Genomic DNA, 15,636 nt, shown 5'->3' with positions numbered 1-15,636 from the left:
TATACGACAGGCTTCTTCCAGTTTCTGCCTACCAAATCCACTCACAAGGTTTTGGTCAGCCCAAGGCTATAGTAGAAGACATTTGCCTAAGGTGCTATGCTGTGGGACTGAACCTGGAACCATGTGGTTGGGGAAGCAAGTTTCTTACCACAGAGCCACATTGCCGAAAATACATTAACTTCACAAAGATGATAAACTTACCTCAAGTTTCGCAAGTCTTTCCATTTCTTCTTGGGCAAGTTCTTTCTCAGATTTCATTTTGTTACTTGCCTATAATAATAATAATAATAATAATAATAATAATAATAATAATAATAATAATAATAATCCTTTCTACTGTAGGCACAAGGCCTAAAATTTGAGGGGAGGAGGCAAGTCAATTAGATTGACTCCAATGAGCTCATTTTAAAAACCCTCTCTGGCTAATCATTGAGAGGATGTTGGTGTTACCTTGGCGGAGGTTTGTGCTCTCTGAGTGCTCTTGTTCAACAATCATTTCTACCTGAGGCATAAGGCCAGCAGTTTCAAGGGTAAGGACTTAGTCAACACCCGTGACCCCAGTAGTAGACTGGTACCTAATTTTATCAACCCCTGAGGGATGAAAGGCAAGGATAGCCTTAGTGAGATTTGAACTTAGAATGTAAAAGAAGTGGAACAAATACTACAAGGTATTTTGGCTAATGTTCTGATAATTCTGTTAAAACACCACCATCCTCTCCTGGTTCCAATAATGGATATATTCTTCCTGAGGTTGTCTTTAGGAATGTCAGTTTACCAAGGACTATAGCAATAACCACATCAGGCCATCATCATCGTTTAACATCTGCTTTCCATGCTGGCATGGGTTGGACAGTTTGACATGGAGCTGGGCTAGCAGAGCTGTCCAGATACCAACTGTCTGCTGTGGCATCATTTCCTGATGCCAACCACTTTACAGAGTGTGCTGGGTGCATTTTACGTGTCACCAGCATGGGTGTGATTGCACTATAGTAATTTTAGATTTCATAAATTAAATATAAAAAAAAAAAATACACACCATGAATAAAGAGTGACAGAGGTGATGTTGCAGAGGTTATACACTTACCATTGCTCGAGCTTCAAAGACCAAAGATCTTACATTCATATCGTAATCATCGACTTTTCGTTTCGGTTCATCAAAGGATCCCTAACAAAAAAAGTAAAAGAAAGTGTAAAAAAATCATAGGACAAAAACAAAAGATATAGAAGTAAAAAGTTACGTATAAGATATAGAAGCAAGGAGGCCTAAACCCAGCCAACCCTCAAATTCTATTTTAACTAAGTGTATACAATAATGAATAAGACTTTAACCTTTTAGGATTCAAACCAGCCAAATCTGGCCCAAATATTTAACCTGTTATATGTTCAAACAGGCCAGATCCAACCTCTCACACCTACCCTACAATGTCATGCTAAAAACAAAACTATTACACTATCAAAACCCTGAAGCTAATTCATTCAAAACAATATGACCAAATAAATATTACATTTAACAGAGTAATCTGAAAGCTAAAGGGTCAAACTGCATCTTGTAGTGGGGCCTTAGTATGGGAGTATGGAACCACCTCTTAGACTAAGTCTACTCTGACCTGGGGTAGTGGCACCTGTCAGGTTCCCAGCTATGGGTTAACTAGCATAGATACAACCCAAGTTATGTCTGCTCTGATAATCAACGAATCCTCTGCAATGGTTGACAATGTCAATATGAGCTGCTATGGATCATACTATCCCAAAATGTGTATGCATGTGATTGGGGACCACATGGGCACATGTGTTTCCACTGAATCTCCGAACACGAACTCTACACCTCAACAACGAACGGCGACTACAGTTATGGTATCCATGCTATCTGACATATTTGCTCTCCCAGTGGGGCATTTGCCAAATTTACAAGCTAGAATTTCTCCCACGGGTGGAAGCATTACTTTGCTTGCTGGAACGTTAGGGCCAACCGCTGGATGTGGTCAGTTTTTGTAAGGGACATAGTGACCTCGTTGCTCAACCCACCCTGAGTGGACGCCACTGCATATACAAGTACAAGTAATAATAAAAAATCAAACCCACAAACCCAGTCTACTTATGCTACTCAGTTTAGCATCAATTGCTTGGTCCTATGCTGTTCCATTATTTTGTCTCTATCCTGTCCATTAGCCCACCTGACCCTCAAACAAGAATCTTGATCCACATTCAGTTTACCAAAACTTTATTTAAGATGAAGAGGCAACCTTACCTTACTGTTTGAGTCAGACATGAGAAAACGGAGTGTCTTCCATTCGGAGTTGATCTGTTCAGTCATTCTGATGGTTTCCTCTCGTACTTGCTGCTGTTCCATCTGTGGCAGAAAGGATAAACCATGGAGTTATAACACTGATATGCAAATGGTGAGATAAACACAATGATTGTACAAAAATGGGCAGATAAACCATGGAGTGATAGCATGGATATATAAATAGTGAGATAAACAATAGATTTACAATAATGAGTATGAAGATCTGAGAAATCAGAGTCTTAACATAGCCATGTAGATGGTGAGATAATCAACAAAATGGAGTGATAACAATTGAAGATAAAGCATAATGATAAAAAATATATAGATGCAGAGATTACATGTGGAGTGATAATATGGGCATAAAGATGGTGAGGTAGAGTGATAACATAGATAGATGAATAGTGAGATAAACCATGGAGTGGTAACATGGATGTATAGATGGTGATATAAACCATGGTGTGATAACCCGGATGTATAAATGGTAGGATAAAACCTACCATAATTAAGACAAGGTAGTAGTGATGAGGTCAGGTCAAATTGCCCTAAAACTGACAGCAGAGAAGTTGTCCAAATTATTATTGTAATTACAATCCATTAATCAATTACTGACCATATCATTAGAGATAAAAATATCTCGTATTGTCATCAGATATCTTTTCCCGGGAGGTATATCACCATCATCTGACTATTTTATAAGATAGAAATTTTTTCTCCTCTCTTTCTATGTCCCTTCACCATACTGATACATTGTACATGATGACTGAAGGCCTATTTAAGAGTATGTACTTATTGGTGCCACTGGACTGGCTCCTGTGCAGGTGGCATGCAAAATACACCATTTCGAGCGTGGCCGTCGCCAGTACCGCCTGACTGGCCTGCGTACCAGTGGCATGTAAAACACCCACTACACTCTCGGAGTGGTTGGCGTTAGGAAGGGCATCCAGCAGTAGAAACTCTGCCAGATCATATTGGAGCCTGGTGCGGCCATCCGGTTCACCAGTCCTCAGTCAAATCGTCCAACCCATGCTAGCATGGAAAGCGGACGTTAAACGATGATGATGATGCAATCAACACAATAAAAATCAAGTTGTCATGTGGAGTGGTTGCCTATTCAGTGACAGAATCTGATTCAGATCCTCCTACACCTCTCTCACAATACCTATAACTTTTGTATCTCCTCCAAGACCAACCATAAATAGAAATACCACACACACACATAAACACACTTGTAATTATGAAGATAAACAGGCTGCTACAAAGATGTAGTAATTACCTTTTCTTTACGAGACTGGGTGATCAATTCTTCCATTCGCTCTTTCCAAGGTTTCTTCTTACTCTCATCATCAGTGCCTTTAGTCTGAGACAGGAAGCCACCACCAAAATGTTCTTCAGCAATCATTTTACCTTGAAAAGAGAAAGAAACCAAATGAAAGGTATGACATTCTTTCGTGTGAATCAAACAATGACGTAAGGCGTCATCTCATTTTAACTTTTTCCTACAGAGTTCAGGAAATAAGCAGAGAGATTTCCAGGACGAAGTTTTGGGAGGAGAGAGTTGGACCCAATAAGGGTAATGAAAAAAGAAACGAATGGGCTGGGAGTGCCTGGGCTGAAGTGGAATGAGCCCAGCCAGCCCAAATGAGCAGAGGCCATAACAGTAATGGTAGAGAGAAGAGACAGCATGCTTCTAGACAGGAGCATGCTTGTCAGTGACTTTATACAGATCAGTTAAGTGGCTCTTTTCTGAGAGACCATAAATCTACGTTCTGAAAGTTTATCTAGAAGGCACAGATCTGGGCAAATTAGATATATATAATTATCCTACTTAACCAAAGCAGCATCGAGAACCAGATGTTACCATTCATACGATAGATAACGCTAGATTTCTGATCCCAATAACCAAGGGAAGCAACTATAAAAAATAGAGGAGTTATCTACTCTTGCATGACGAGAAGTTACACTGGAACTGAACTTTTCAGTTGTACTTCAAAATAATCATTTTTCACACAAAGGCAAAAGCAGAGAAATACTGGGAAGGACATAATCTATATCGCCGACTGTCGTTCTTAGTTTACTGACTGAGTGAAGATGGATGGAAAGCAAAGTTAAACCCAGCATCAATTTAATTCAGAATACACATAGCTAAATAAAGCGGCGAGCTAGCAGAAACGTTAGCACTCCGGGCGAAATGCTTAGCGGTATTTCGTCTGCCGCTACGTTCTGAGTTCAAATTCCGCCGAGGTCGACTTTGCCTTTTATCCTTTCGGGGTCGATTAAATAAGTACCAGTTACGAACTGGGGTCGATATAATCGACTTAATCCGTTTGTCTGTCTTTGTTTGTCCCCTCTGTGTGTAGCCCCTTGTGGGTAGTAAAGAAATAACACATAGCTAAATACCAGAAGGCATTTAGTCTGATGCTCTACCAATTTTTCAAGTGAGAAGTTAAATGCTGAATAAAGAGTAATGTACTGACCAGTGATACGTCCATCATAATCTTCATCATCACTATTTAGGGGGTCTTCAAATGTGTCAATTTCGGAAAGGGATTGACCATAATGAGTGAGATCCTCTTCATCATTCAAACTGAAAATATTTCTTTTATCGAGATATTTCTAGAAAGAAAAAAAGTATGGCAGACATATAGATAGATGTACTTATGTATTCATGTATGTGTGTGTGTATCTGTGCATGTATGTATATATAATGTCCTATTGTTTGCATTTGTATTTGTGTACCATTTCTCCTGTTTTTTTTCCCTCCTTGTTTTTGTATACATTTGCTGCTTTCTCCCAAGGAATCTAGTGCTCGTATTTAGGATTAAACGATGACGCTAATATCACAACACCAAATTACAAAATGCACTCACCTGTTTCTCAGCCACAAACCTCTTGGCCATCTTCTCTTCGTAGCTAAGGTTAGCATCATTCTCTCCAATACGTTTGTCAACAACCTGATTGTCTTTAAACCTCTGTAAATATTCTTGGAGTAATGTGTTCTTCCGCTGCAATACATAGAAAATTGGAACATCAGTGATAAAGAATAGACGACAAACAAAAGCATAATTTATCTGGCAAGAAATACATAAATATGAAGGATGCACATTTGATAACAAATGATATAAATGCTGGTTGATTTCTCTAGTCATGCTTTACATTGTAGGGACGAGAGTTAAAGAGAAATTCAGAGTTAAAAGGTACCAAATGAGTGCACATACTAGGCTTGGTGGTAGACAATGAGTAAAGGGGTGCTACACATGCACACACAAACAGAATGCAAAGAGACATCCGTTTTAGCATGGAAAACAGATGTTAAATGATGATGGTAGTCAAGCATGATCTTTGAACATTGGGTCTCATGGAGGCGATAACAAGTGACCAAGACCTTTAGTGATATGCTGCGCTTGAGAAGACCCATCAAGCCAAGTGAAATTGTAGACATGGCCGCTGGCACATAAAAAATACTCCTTTCGGATAGTGTTTTCTACGTGCCACCGACACAGGAGCCAGTCCGGGGTTTGTGGGGTGCACCGGCATTGACTATGTTTGGATGATGCGTTTTACATGCCTCTGGCATAGGAGCCAGACAGGCGGACTCACACACACACACACACATATATATATAGTAAAAAGCAGCTGTGTTGGTACCACATAAAAAGGAACCTGTGCCAGTGCCATGTGTAAAGCACCCAGTACACTCTGTTAAGTGGTTGGCATTAGGAAGAGCATCCAGCTGAAGAAACTATGCCACAACAGATAAACAGATGGAGCAGCTCTCCTTCTTGTCAAACCGTCCAATGCATGCCGACATGGAAAACGGATGTTTGATGATGATGATGTTGATAAGTGGATGCAGATGAGGCTAAGTAGTCAAGAAGTTTACTTCATAACCACGAGGTTCTGAATACGATACTACACACCAAAGCATCCTGGGTAAGTGCATTTTGCATTTACCATAGCTTTAAGCAAACCCAAGCCTCATGAGTGAATATGAGTAGCAGGAAGCTGCATAGGAGCCCATCTTATGGACAGTTCATGTAACCAAAGGTCTGGCCTTGTCACAGTGTGTCGTGTTTGTTCAACTTGAGAATTACATGAAGGGTACATGCATCTAAGGAATACTCAACCACTTTGCATGCTATTTCAACAAATAGAGCAACTGACTGTACATATGTTAAAACTGCCATAAACTTCTGTCCAACCCATGTCAGCACAGAAAAACAGACAAACAAATGATTGAAGAAATGTGTGTGTATGTATGTGCATAACCAAAGGCAAAACAAACATAAATAAATAAAACAAATTAAAAAACAGAAATAAAAGATTACCTTTTTGTTTGCTTTTGACCGTGACACTCCAGGGATTCCTGCCTCATGTTTTGGTAATTTACGTCCAAGAATGTGATGTTTCTGCTTGTTTACCTTAATCTCAAATGGATTTAGTTTCTTAACTTCAGACTTCTTAACCTTCTTCTGAAACTTATCAAGTTTCTTTTTCTTGCCCATCTCTGTGTATTTCTAAAGAAAATGATCACAAAATTATATACATATATATATATATATATATATATATAGACTATGAGGATACTTAAACCTCTTATAGGGATAGTTTTATCGTTTATTATATTATATTTTGAAGAGATATTTCTTCAATAAATATATTATAAAACATTAAATATTATTAATAAGTTTGAAAATAGAGAGATTCAATGGATATAAATTGATTGCCTACAATTGTTTCACTTCGCACCCAATTCAAATTACAAAACATATATAATAATATAAGTTTGCATTTTGAGTGTCCTGGGTGGAATATCTTCAGAGCAAAATGGACATTACAGAGTTTACATTTTGATCAATTGAAATATTCCAATAGACAATATTCCAACAAATGAAAGTGTGTTTATTGTGTGTGTGTGTGTATATATATATACATATATAAGTCAGTAAATAGTAGGGTTGTGTTAACCGCACGTGGAGAAATAATAGGAAAATGAAGAATAAGGCAGAATGCTAAATTGGAAGCATATTTTAATAAAGATTTCTAACCGGCTTTCATTGCGAAGCAAATTCTCAAGAAGGAGAATGAAAATGTTTTTTACAAAGAAGTACAAAATGAAGAAAATAATATATAAAAAAATAACTATACCAATACATTATATTGTCTTTGAGCTTTTGAAGTTCAATGGTAATTCATGTATATAATGGTTGGAAAAATAAGGATGCATGAGAATTGAGAGTTGTGTTAGGTTTGAGAAAAGGGTTAAAAGTTTGTGTTAAGCAGGAAGTGTGGTGTCAAAACAGGAAGTGTGTGTAAGGGGTGACAAATGTTTTTAGTTGGAGTTATGAACTCTTTTTCAACAGGAAGTTTATGTCTGTTCCTAGAGAAATAAGGCCACTGAGGGGTATGTGTGTTAAGAAATGGTTGGAATTTCTCTATGAAAAGATTATCCTTGTTGATTCTTTCTTGTGTGGAGATTCTGTCTTTACATTGATAGAAAGGGAATATAAGAAATTTTGGGTTTTTGTTTCTGGCGCAAGAGTCTATATAGCCACTGAGTGGAATTTGGCGGTATTGAGGGAGATTTATTTGTTCTTTATGGGCTGCTACTTTTCTTATTCTTCATTTTCTTCATAAAGAAGAATGTTATGATTGAGGTGAATGACAATGACCATTTTGTGTGCACAGTTTGTGACAGACTATGCCTTACTTTTGCTGGGTTCAAATCTCATTTGCGAACCCATGGAAAACGAACGCACTGGGGTCAATATAATCGACTTAATCCGTTTGTCTGTCCTTGTTTATCCCCTCTGTGTGTAGCCCTTTGTAGTTAGTAAAAGAAATAAGAAACGTTAGCACGCAATGCGAAATGCTTAGCGGTAGTTCATCTGCTGTTACGTTCTGAGTTCAAATTCTGCCAAGGTCAACTTTGCCTTTGGCATGTATATCAGAGTCTCAGAGAGTGGGAGGAGAGTATTAAGGCGTTAACAAACTAATGTTGACGATCAACGTTTTCATAGTTCTTTAACCATCTCCATTACTGTCTTCCCATTTCGTTTATTTATCAGGAACCATCTCAACAATCCAGAAAAGATGGGTTAATCAGACACTAGGCATTCAGAACATGCAATCAAACACAGATGGTAACTGCCAAGTCTCAACTCTGCATAAAACTATACAATACATGGACCTTTCGTAATCTACATTTGCTGGTAACACTCCATAATGGTTACTACTATTTACTACATTCTTTTTTACTTTTACTTCTTTCAGACAATAGACTGCAGCCATGCTGGAGCACTGCCTTGAATAATTTTAGTCGAACGACTCGATCCCAGAACATCTTTTTTTAAAGCCTGGTACCTATTCCATCGATCTTTTGCCGAACAATTAGTTTACGGGGATATAAACACACCAACACCTGTTGTCAAGTGGTGATGAAGGAACAAACACAAGACATCTACATATACGACGGCTTCTTTCAGTTTCCGTCTACCAAATTCGCTCACAAGACTTTATTTAGTCGGCCCGAAGCTTCAGTCGAAAGCACTTGCCCCATGGTGCCACGCATTGAGACTGAACCCGAGACCATATCGTTGGAATGCAAGCTTGCGCTTTTTCTTTCTTTTCTTTTTTTATTATTTATTTTATATTGAACAACTGGCTAAAAGCATCCAAGTCAACGGTTACTTGTTCACTTGAGTTAGGCAGTGAGAGGGGGGAAACTTTGTAGAACAAACTTTTTAATCGGAACTACGGTGGGATTTAGATGCAGTTCGGAAATAGACGTGACCGAATCCTGGAAAGTACTTCGTCCGATGCTGTATTGCGTATATTATATTTCATGTTCAAAATATTTGTTCAATGCAGTTAATATCACGAATACATGACAACACTGCCATGAACAACCACTGCAAACGAATTAAAAAGAATTTCCAAAGAAAGAAAGAATACTACCATCCCAGAGAATTAAATAACAACAAAAATGAAAATCTACGGAATAAATCTTAAAAAGAGAAAGAAAATCAAGTTTGTTTTTAGTGAGATATTTTGTCGAAGGCAGGTTCTAGTCTGTTTCTGTTTAAATTAAAGGTAACGTGAGGGGGGAAGCGCAGGTTAACAATTTTTAACCAGAGAATATATTCTAAATAAAATTCTAAAATTCTTACCCGTTGAATTCAGAGAAATGAAAGATCAATTAAGGAGAAAATCCATTCACGAATTGCACGTGGATAAATGCAGGGAAAACCGGAAGTTTAGATTGTTAGCGGTGATAGGACGAAAATAATGCTTTTTTAAATATATGCCCGCTTTACGAAAGTTTGTCGGCCATATTATCATTTACGTATATATAATTTGCAATTTTGGGAGATGTGGTGTATGTAAACATGTCAAAAATACACACGAATTAATTTCGATGGATATTGACAACTCAGAACCAACAATAAAAGTGTAATTTCGTAATCATCTTCACTCCATTAAAAATAGTGTCACCTTTTGTAAGACTTTAAATGTAATGTGATAGTGTCGCGTTATTTTGTTAAATTGTAGGTTATACTAAATAACATGAGAAATTAATATTCATTTATTTACTTAATATATATCAGTACAACGTTGTGGAATGGTCATCTGAATGACCCAACCCGGTGCCTTACAATTTAAGTGCCTTATATACCTGATTCTTAACACATACACACAACAAGCTTCTTTCAGTTTCCGTCTACGAAATCCACTTACAAGGCTTTGATCGGCTCGAGACTATAGCAGAAAACACTTCACCCAAGGTCCCACGCTGTGGGACTGAACCCGGAACCATGTGGTTGGGAAGCAAACTTCTTACCACATAGCCACGCACTATCTTTACAAGTTTGTACTATTTTTACCATTCGTTATGTAGCAAAATTTTAAAAATTGAATCAAATGATATTATATCTCCTTATCCTGCGTTCCCTAATTGTTTGCTTTTCCTCAGTACTTTAACTTATCTCTACTGACTCAAGATATTCACCCAACCACAAATTCCAGTGTTGTTCTAACTGGAATTTTGGTGGCACACCTTTTCGAGCATTCAGAACGCTTATCTATTAGTTTGAGTCATCCTGACGAAAACTTTTCATGTCCTCTATATATATTACTACAAAATCTAACGTGTCTTTTTTTTTTTTTTTGTGTTGAAGTCAATGGCGTTTATTTAGTTGGAGATTTCGTTGCTGTTCCCCTTGCGAAAAACGAGTATGTGCGAAGTCCTAAATAGAGAAAACGGTGGTAGTGATGGCGGTAACGTAACCGGATTGTAGAGACGCAATGGCCCAGTGGTTAGGGCAGCGGACTCGCGGTTTCGATTCCCAGGCCGGGCGTTGTGAGTGTTTATTGAGCGAAAACACCTAAAAGCTCCACGAGGCTCCGACAAGGGGATGGTGGCGAACTCTACTGTACTCTTCCACCACAACTTTCTCTCACTCTGACTTCCTGTTTCTGTTGTACCTGTAATTCAAAGGGTCAGCCTTGTCACACTGTGTCACGCTGCATATCCCCGAGAACTACGTTAAGGGTACAGGTGCCTGTGGAGTGCTAAGCAACTTGCACGTTAATTTCACGAGCAGGCTGTTCCGTTGATTGGATCAACTGGAACCCTTGACGTCATAAGCGACGGAGTGCCAACAACAAACGTAACCGGATTATTTATAGACGGGTTACATCACTAACAATTACACCGCCAGGACGCGTCTTTACAAAGTCAAAACTGGTGAGTTATCTCGAAAGTATTTCATTGGAAAAATTAATTAATTTACATCCGTTTGTTGAATTTGTCAGCATTTTATTTCGTCGTAATCAAAACTACAGAGAACTTTTGGTTCTTTACTTCACGTTCATTCCAACTCGTGCTGCTCCAAAGAAAATTCTCATTTACCACGTGTTTAGGTACCTTCACGCTGTACAAATTTAAAAATTGAATATTTCACCTTCAAAATTATTTTATCTTGTATATTCTTTGTTTTTTTGTTTTGTTTAATTGGTACTAAACAATATTGTCTATGTTTTGTTAGTTCAAGCATTCATGTAGTTTTAAGTTTGGGTAATTTAAAAATATTTTTTGGTCTTTAATTTACAGGTTTTTTATTTGGTAAAAAAAAGAACAAAAGAAACGAAAATGAAATTTCATTTTCAAAATTAGTTTTTTTAAATTTGATTAAGAAAACGTTTCCTAACCAGTCGTACGTGTACTTAGTTCTCTGCGTTTATTCATGAAAAGCGTTTAAACTGCCGACATTTACCGATATTTGGCTGTGCTGAGTTCTTGGGGGAAAACTAGCAATAACATATACCCAAAGGAAACAATTTTATACAACTTCAGTGTCAGTTTAAAAAAAAATTTTTTATTATACTGTTCAACTTATGGAATTGTTTTCAATATCTGTTTATCCGTATGTCTCCTTATACGACTTGTATTAGCCATCATGGAAAAACCGGTTATTAAAACGAGTGTGTGTGTGTATGTATATATATATATATATATATATATATATATATATATATATATACATATATATATGTATATATAAAAGGATGGCAGTGTTCTTGAATCTTTTTTTATATATATGCAGTTATTCAGATGATAAACTTTATTCGATTTATTTTCAGGTGTTTAAAATTCAGAAGAATATTGAAGTTACCTCCTACAGGTACTGTAAAAATACATGTCATTTTTCCAACTTTTAACGCATGTGTGTGAATGCATTTCATAATTCCATAATTTAGGTAGAATATGTTGATAGTAAAATAGTAATAGACCAAATTGCTAAACACTGACTGCTTCGTTTTATTCATAGTCTTCATATGTTGTCGAAATATTGCTGGGTGGGTGTGGGGGTAAATTGTTTTTCTTCTCACAGTTCCTTAATTAACTTGTGTCAAGAAGAAAAAAAACAACAAACAAACAAAAAAAGTAATTACTGTGAAGTATGAATGTGGTTAATCTTCATAGTAATGCTACTCATGGTAGGGAGACCCATGGAGGTTGGAGTGAATTGCATTAGAAGCAGTAGCTGATATATCCTGAAAAGATGGTTTGTAATCAGTATTAACTGTGTACTGGAGAGATGGATATTGATCCTTTGTGAAAGACCAGCATCCGGACAAGATATAAATCTTCTGTTGAATAGGTTTGTCACATCTAGTATTTTCTTTGGGAATATTTGAACCCAGCAACTACAAGTTTAATGAATTTCTCTCAAATTAGACACTGCATTAATTATTACTGCCATTGCTGCAGTAACAAACCACACTATTAGCTATTTCCAACTAGGTGGACCCTCTTATTACCATTGAGAGATCAACATATTGGTTGAACTGGTGGTGTGATGTTGTCTCTTAATTTCTTGGTTGGATATGTAGTACCTCATTGATGTACCGAGTCTGAGTGCTTGCCGTTAGGTTCGGTTATCCATTTGCTTCACGAGGTATTGCTATTGTGATGGCACCCCAAAATATATAAAAGTTTTTCAACTTTCATCTCTGCATTGTTAGAAGCTTTCCTCATTTGAGTTACTTTTTTTTATTTTCTACTATGATGCTTCAAGCGAACTACAAAGCTCACCAGTTTAAAAGTTATTCTAAGCAAAGGACTGTAACACCTGTGGTTCCATTAGCTGAGATACACCATATCTAAATTCAACACCTGTAATGTTTTTGCATCACCATCCTCCTTCAGCCTATTAAATTTAGGTATTGTTAAGTGTGTATGTAAGACACAGTTAGGGGTGTACCCCTTAGTTCTAATAGCTTTTATTTATATGCAGTCCTTTTTACTGTCAATGTAATCCTTTTGTGACATATACTAATGAGGCTGGTCACTAGAAATGCTACAAATAGTAGCTAAATGTCCCTTCCATCTTAACAAAGAAATATCTTTTAACCAGTGTAGTCTTGGATATACAGGAGAGGAGTTTCGTTACGATTGGAGTTTCTGTCATCAGAGTAGCTCTCTTCAATCAAAGCTGTTCTGGGGTTACAGTGGTAACTCATTTGCGACTATATTTCTATGAAGTAGTTAGAAATGTCTTAGTATTTGAGCGAAGATTTTAGAAGAGTTTAATAATTTCATCCATTGGCATGTTTGTGTTGTGGTTTACTAACTCAAAATGCATGCTGTTGTATATGTTATGAGATTTTGATCAATGTTTTGATTTGAATATGAATGCTGTATTATTGATTCCTTGAAAAAGTTAAACTAATGAAATACATCCTTTTTATATAAAACAGCAGCATATTCCACAGTATTTCAGTGCACATTAACCACCATCTCACAATTGCTTTGTTTCTTCCTTTTGCTTCTCCCTCTTAATGAAATTAATGACCCCTCAGCTAGCTAATTGCATCATACCTCCCATCTGGCTTGCTTTGTCTCTCCTCCTCCCATTAGCTTTATTGTGCTTCGCATCCTAAGCGCTGCACTTAAAAGTTTCTTCTATTCAGTCCTTCCTAACCAAGAAATGGAATGTTCTGGAGTTTCTGTCTCAAGGTGACCGTAACCTATATGGCTCCAAGATGAAAAATCAATGCATTAATTTCGTTCTGTGACTGAACCTGCGTATGTAATGAGCACTGCTTCTCTACTTATCACTAACATACAACTACACCACACACAAAAAAACTCCAACAACAACAACAAACCCAAGAATTGTGGTTTTCAACCATTTTATGCCTATGAACCCTTTTGATTCCTATTTTACCTTACTGGAACCCCATAACCATTTGAAGTTTTAAAAAGATCCCATTATATTTTTATAATGAAATAGTATTAGGAATAATATAGAAACATTTTTTTTTTAATACTTTGTGTATTGTAAAAATATAACCAATTTGTGGAAATTCCTTGGACACCATTTTTGCTGAGTGAGAGTCAAAGTTGGTTTCTGAGTTCAATGTTGAGTATGGGGTGGCTGGTTTTCTTTTATTTATGGCTGAGTATGGAAATGTGTTGTTCATAAATAGATTTCAACAACAAACTCTTACATGGACCCCAGTTGTGAACCCCTGCCCTAGGTTACATGTAATACACTGGGAGAGCTTGTGATTCAAAATATCTTAATTTGAGCACATTATTTTGCTTGTAAACTACAATATGCATGCCTTGTCCCTTGGTATGTATTGTGTGTATTATGTAGTTTAGGCCCAATTGTCCTGTTACTTCAGTTGGTGTTGCTGTTATATCTGAATACACTTTCTGTTTACAGACTGTGTGATGGCAATCTACAGTACATCCTCTTTACAAAAGCATCTCTCCATCACTGAGTTGAAATTTTATAGTCCATAAATTATGGATTTTCATATGAAATCCCTTCCACGGTTACTTTGCTAATTGGTTATATTTTCACAGTCTGAATATTATTGAAAATTTTAAAGGTTTTTATTGTCATCTACAATTTCACTCATTACTTGAGGTAAAGTTGAATGTTTTGGGGTTGTTTCCTGTTATAAATAACATCCAAAGAGCCCTGTTATAAGATATTGGTGGGGTAACTGATAGGATCTTTGATCATGCATACATAACAACAGGTAACCTTTTAAGAATATCCTGGAGTGTTCAGATTGATTGTTAAAATGTATTGGATTATTGATCACACAGTTAAGAATTCAAACCTTCAATATTGTAGCCATTTTTCTGCATCCTTGATAAACTCATCCAGTAGAAAAATTAGCTATAAAACTGATTATTTTTCTGACAAAATTATCTTTCAGCCATTCTAGCATGAGATTGGTTGTAAAATAGTGCTGAATAATTTAAAATATCTGGGTTTTTCCTTAACCCTTTAGCATTCAGATTTCTTTGTCAAATGTAATGTTTATTTATTCACATTGTTTTAAATTAATCATGCATTGTCTTGTAGCTTCAAGATTTTGATGATCTGATAGTTTATTTTTAGAATGACATTGTAGGGTAGGTGTGAGAGGCTGGACTTGGCCAGTTTGAACATAAATCAGAATATTTGAGCCAAATATGGATGGTTTAGATGCAAAGGGGTTTAAAAAAATGACATAGTCTTTAAACATGGGTGAATGAGTGGTTTATCATTCAGTGATGAGGATTCACTTGTTTGATCAACTTATTTACCTGCTCATTTAAATTAATGCGTAGTGAGTGAGTATTTCTGAGACAAGTGGATTCATAAAGATGTAATTCTTAGTCAAAATGAATGTGGTACTTTGTAACATATATACATATATCTCAAGGTGCAGGCATGGCTGTGTGGTAAAAAGCTTGCTTCCTAACCACATGTTTCTGGGTTCAGTCCCACCGTGTGGCACCTTGGGCAAGTGTCTTCTACTATAGCCTCAGGCTGACCAAAGCC

General features: G+C 36.8%; 2 protein-coding genes across 6 annotated transcripts in view; one reads left to right on the top strand and one right to left on the bottom strand.

Annotated features, from left to right (window-relative positions):
• LOC106874743 (nucleolar protein 14) overlaps positions 1 to 9,534 on the bottom strand; it is a 33,344-nt gene extending 23,810 nt beyond the window's left edge. Inside the window, exons 1-8 of the mRNA XM_014922583.3 lie at positions 9,454 to 9,534; positions 6,613 to 6,801; positions 5,155 to 5,289; positions 4,762 to 4,900; positions 3,561 to 3,691; positions 2,249 to 2,350; positions 1,085 to 1,165; positions 202 to 270 (exon numbers count right to left, since the gene is read on the bottom strand). Coding sequence (XP_014778069.1) covers positions 202 to 270; positions 1,085 to 1,165; positions 2,249 to 2,350; positions 3,561 to 3,691; positions 4,762 to 4,900; positions 5,155 to 5,289; positions 6,613 to 6,789 — 834 coding nt within the window. The 5' untranslated portion in view covers positions 6,790 to 6,801; positions 9,454 to 9,534. The remainder of the gene's footprint in view (positions 1 to 201; positions 271 to 1,084; positions 1,166 to 2,248; positions 2,351 to 3,560; positions 3,692 to 4,761; positions 4,901 to 5,154; positions 5,290 to 6,612; positions 6,802 to 9,453) is intronic.
• Positions 9,535 to 10,014: 480 nt separating this feature from the next.
• LOC106874737 (pseudouridylate synthase 1 homolog) overlaps positions 10,015 to 15,636 on the top strand; it is a 29,791-nt gene continuing 24,169 nt past the window's right edge. For 2 of the 5 annotated variants that reach the window (XM_089363007.1, XM_089363011.1), the window contains exons 1-2: positions 10,895 to 11,030; positions 11,927 to 11,967. The gene's annotated coding sequence lies outside the window, so the exon portion shown is untranslated. Of the gene's footprint in view, positions 10,151 to 10,894; positions 11,031 to 11,069; positions 11,207 to 11,510; positions 11,641 to 11,926; positions 11,968 to 15,636 lie in introns of those variants that run through there. The other 3 variants (XM_089363008.1, XM_089363009.1, XM_089363010.1) reach the window with 3 other exon arrangements.

Source organism: Octopus bimaculoides, chromosome 14 (assembly GCF_046866305.1).
Source record: "Octopus bimaculoides isolate indiv1 chromosome 14, ASM4686630v1, whole genome shotgun sequence".
Lineage (NCBI taxonomy): Eukaryota > Metazoa > Mollusca > Cephalopoda > Octopoda > Octopodidae > Octopus > Octopus bimaculoides.
Note: the sequence above shows the minus strand (reverse complement) of the source record. Positions and strands in the feature narration are given on the sequence as shown.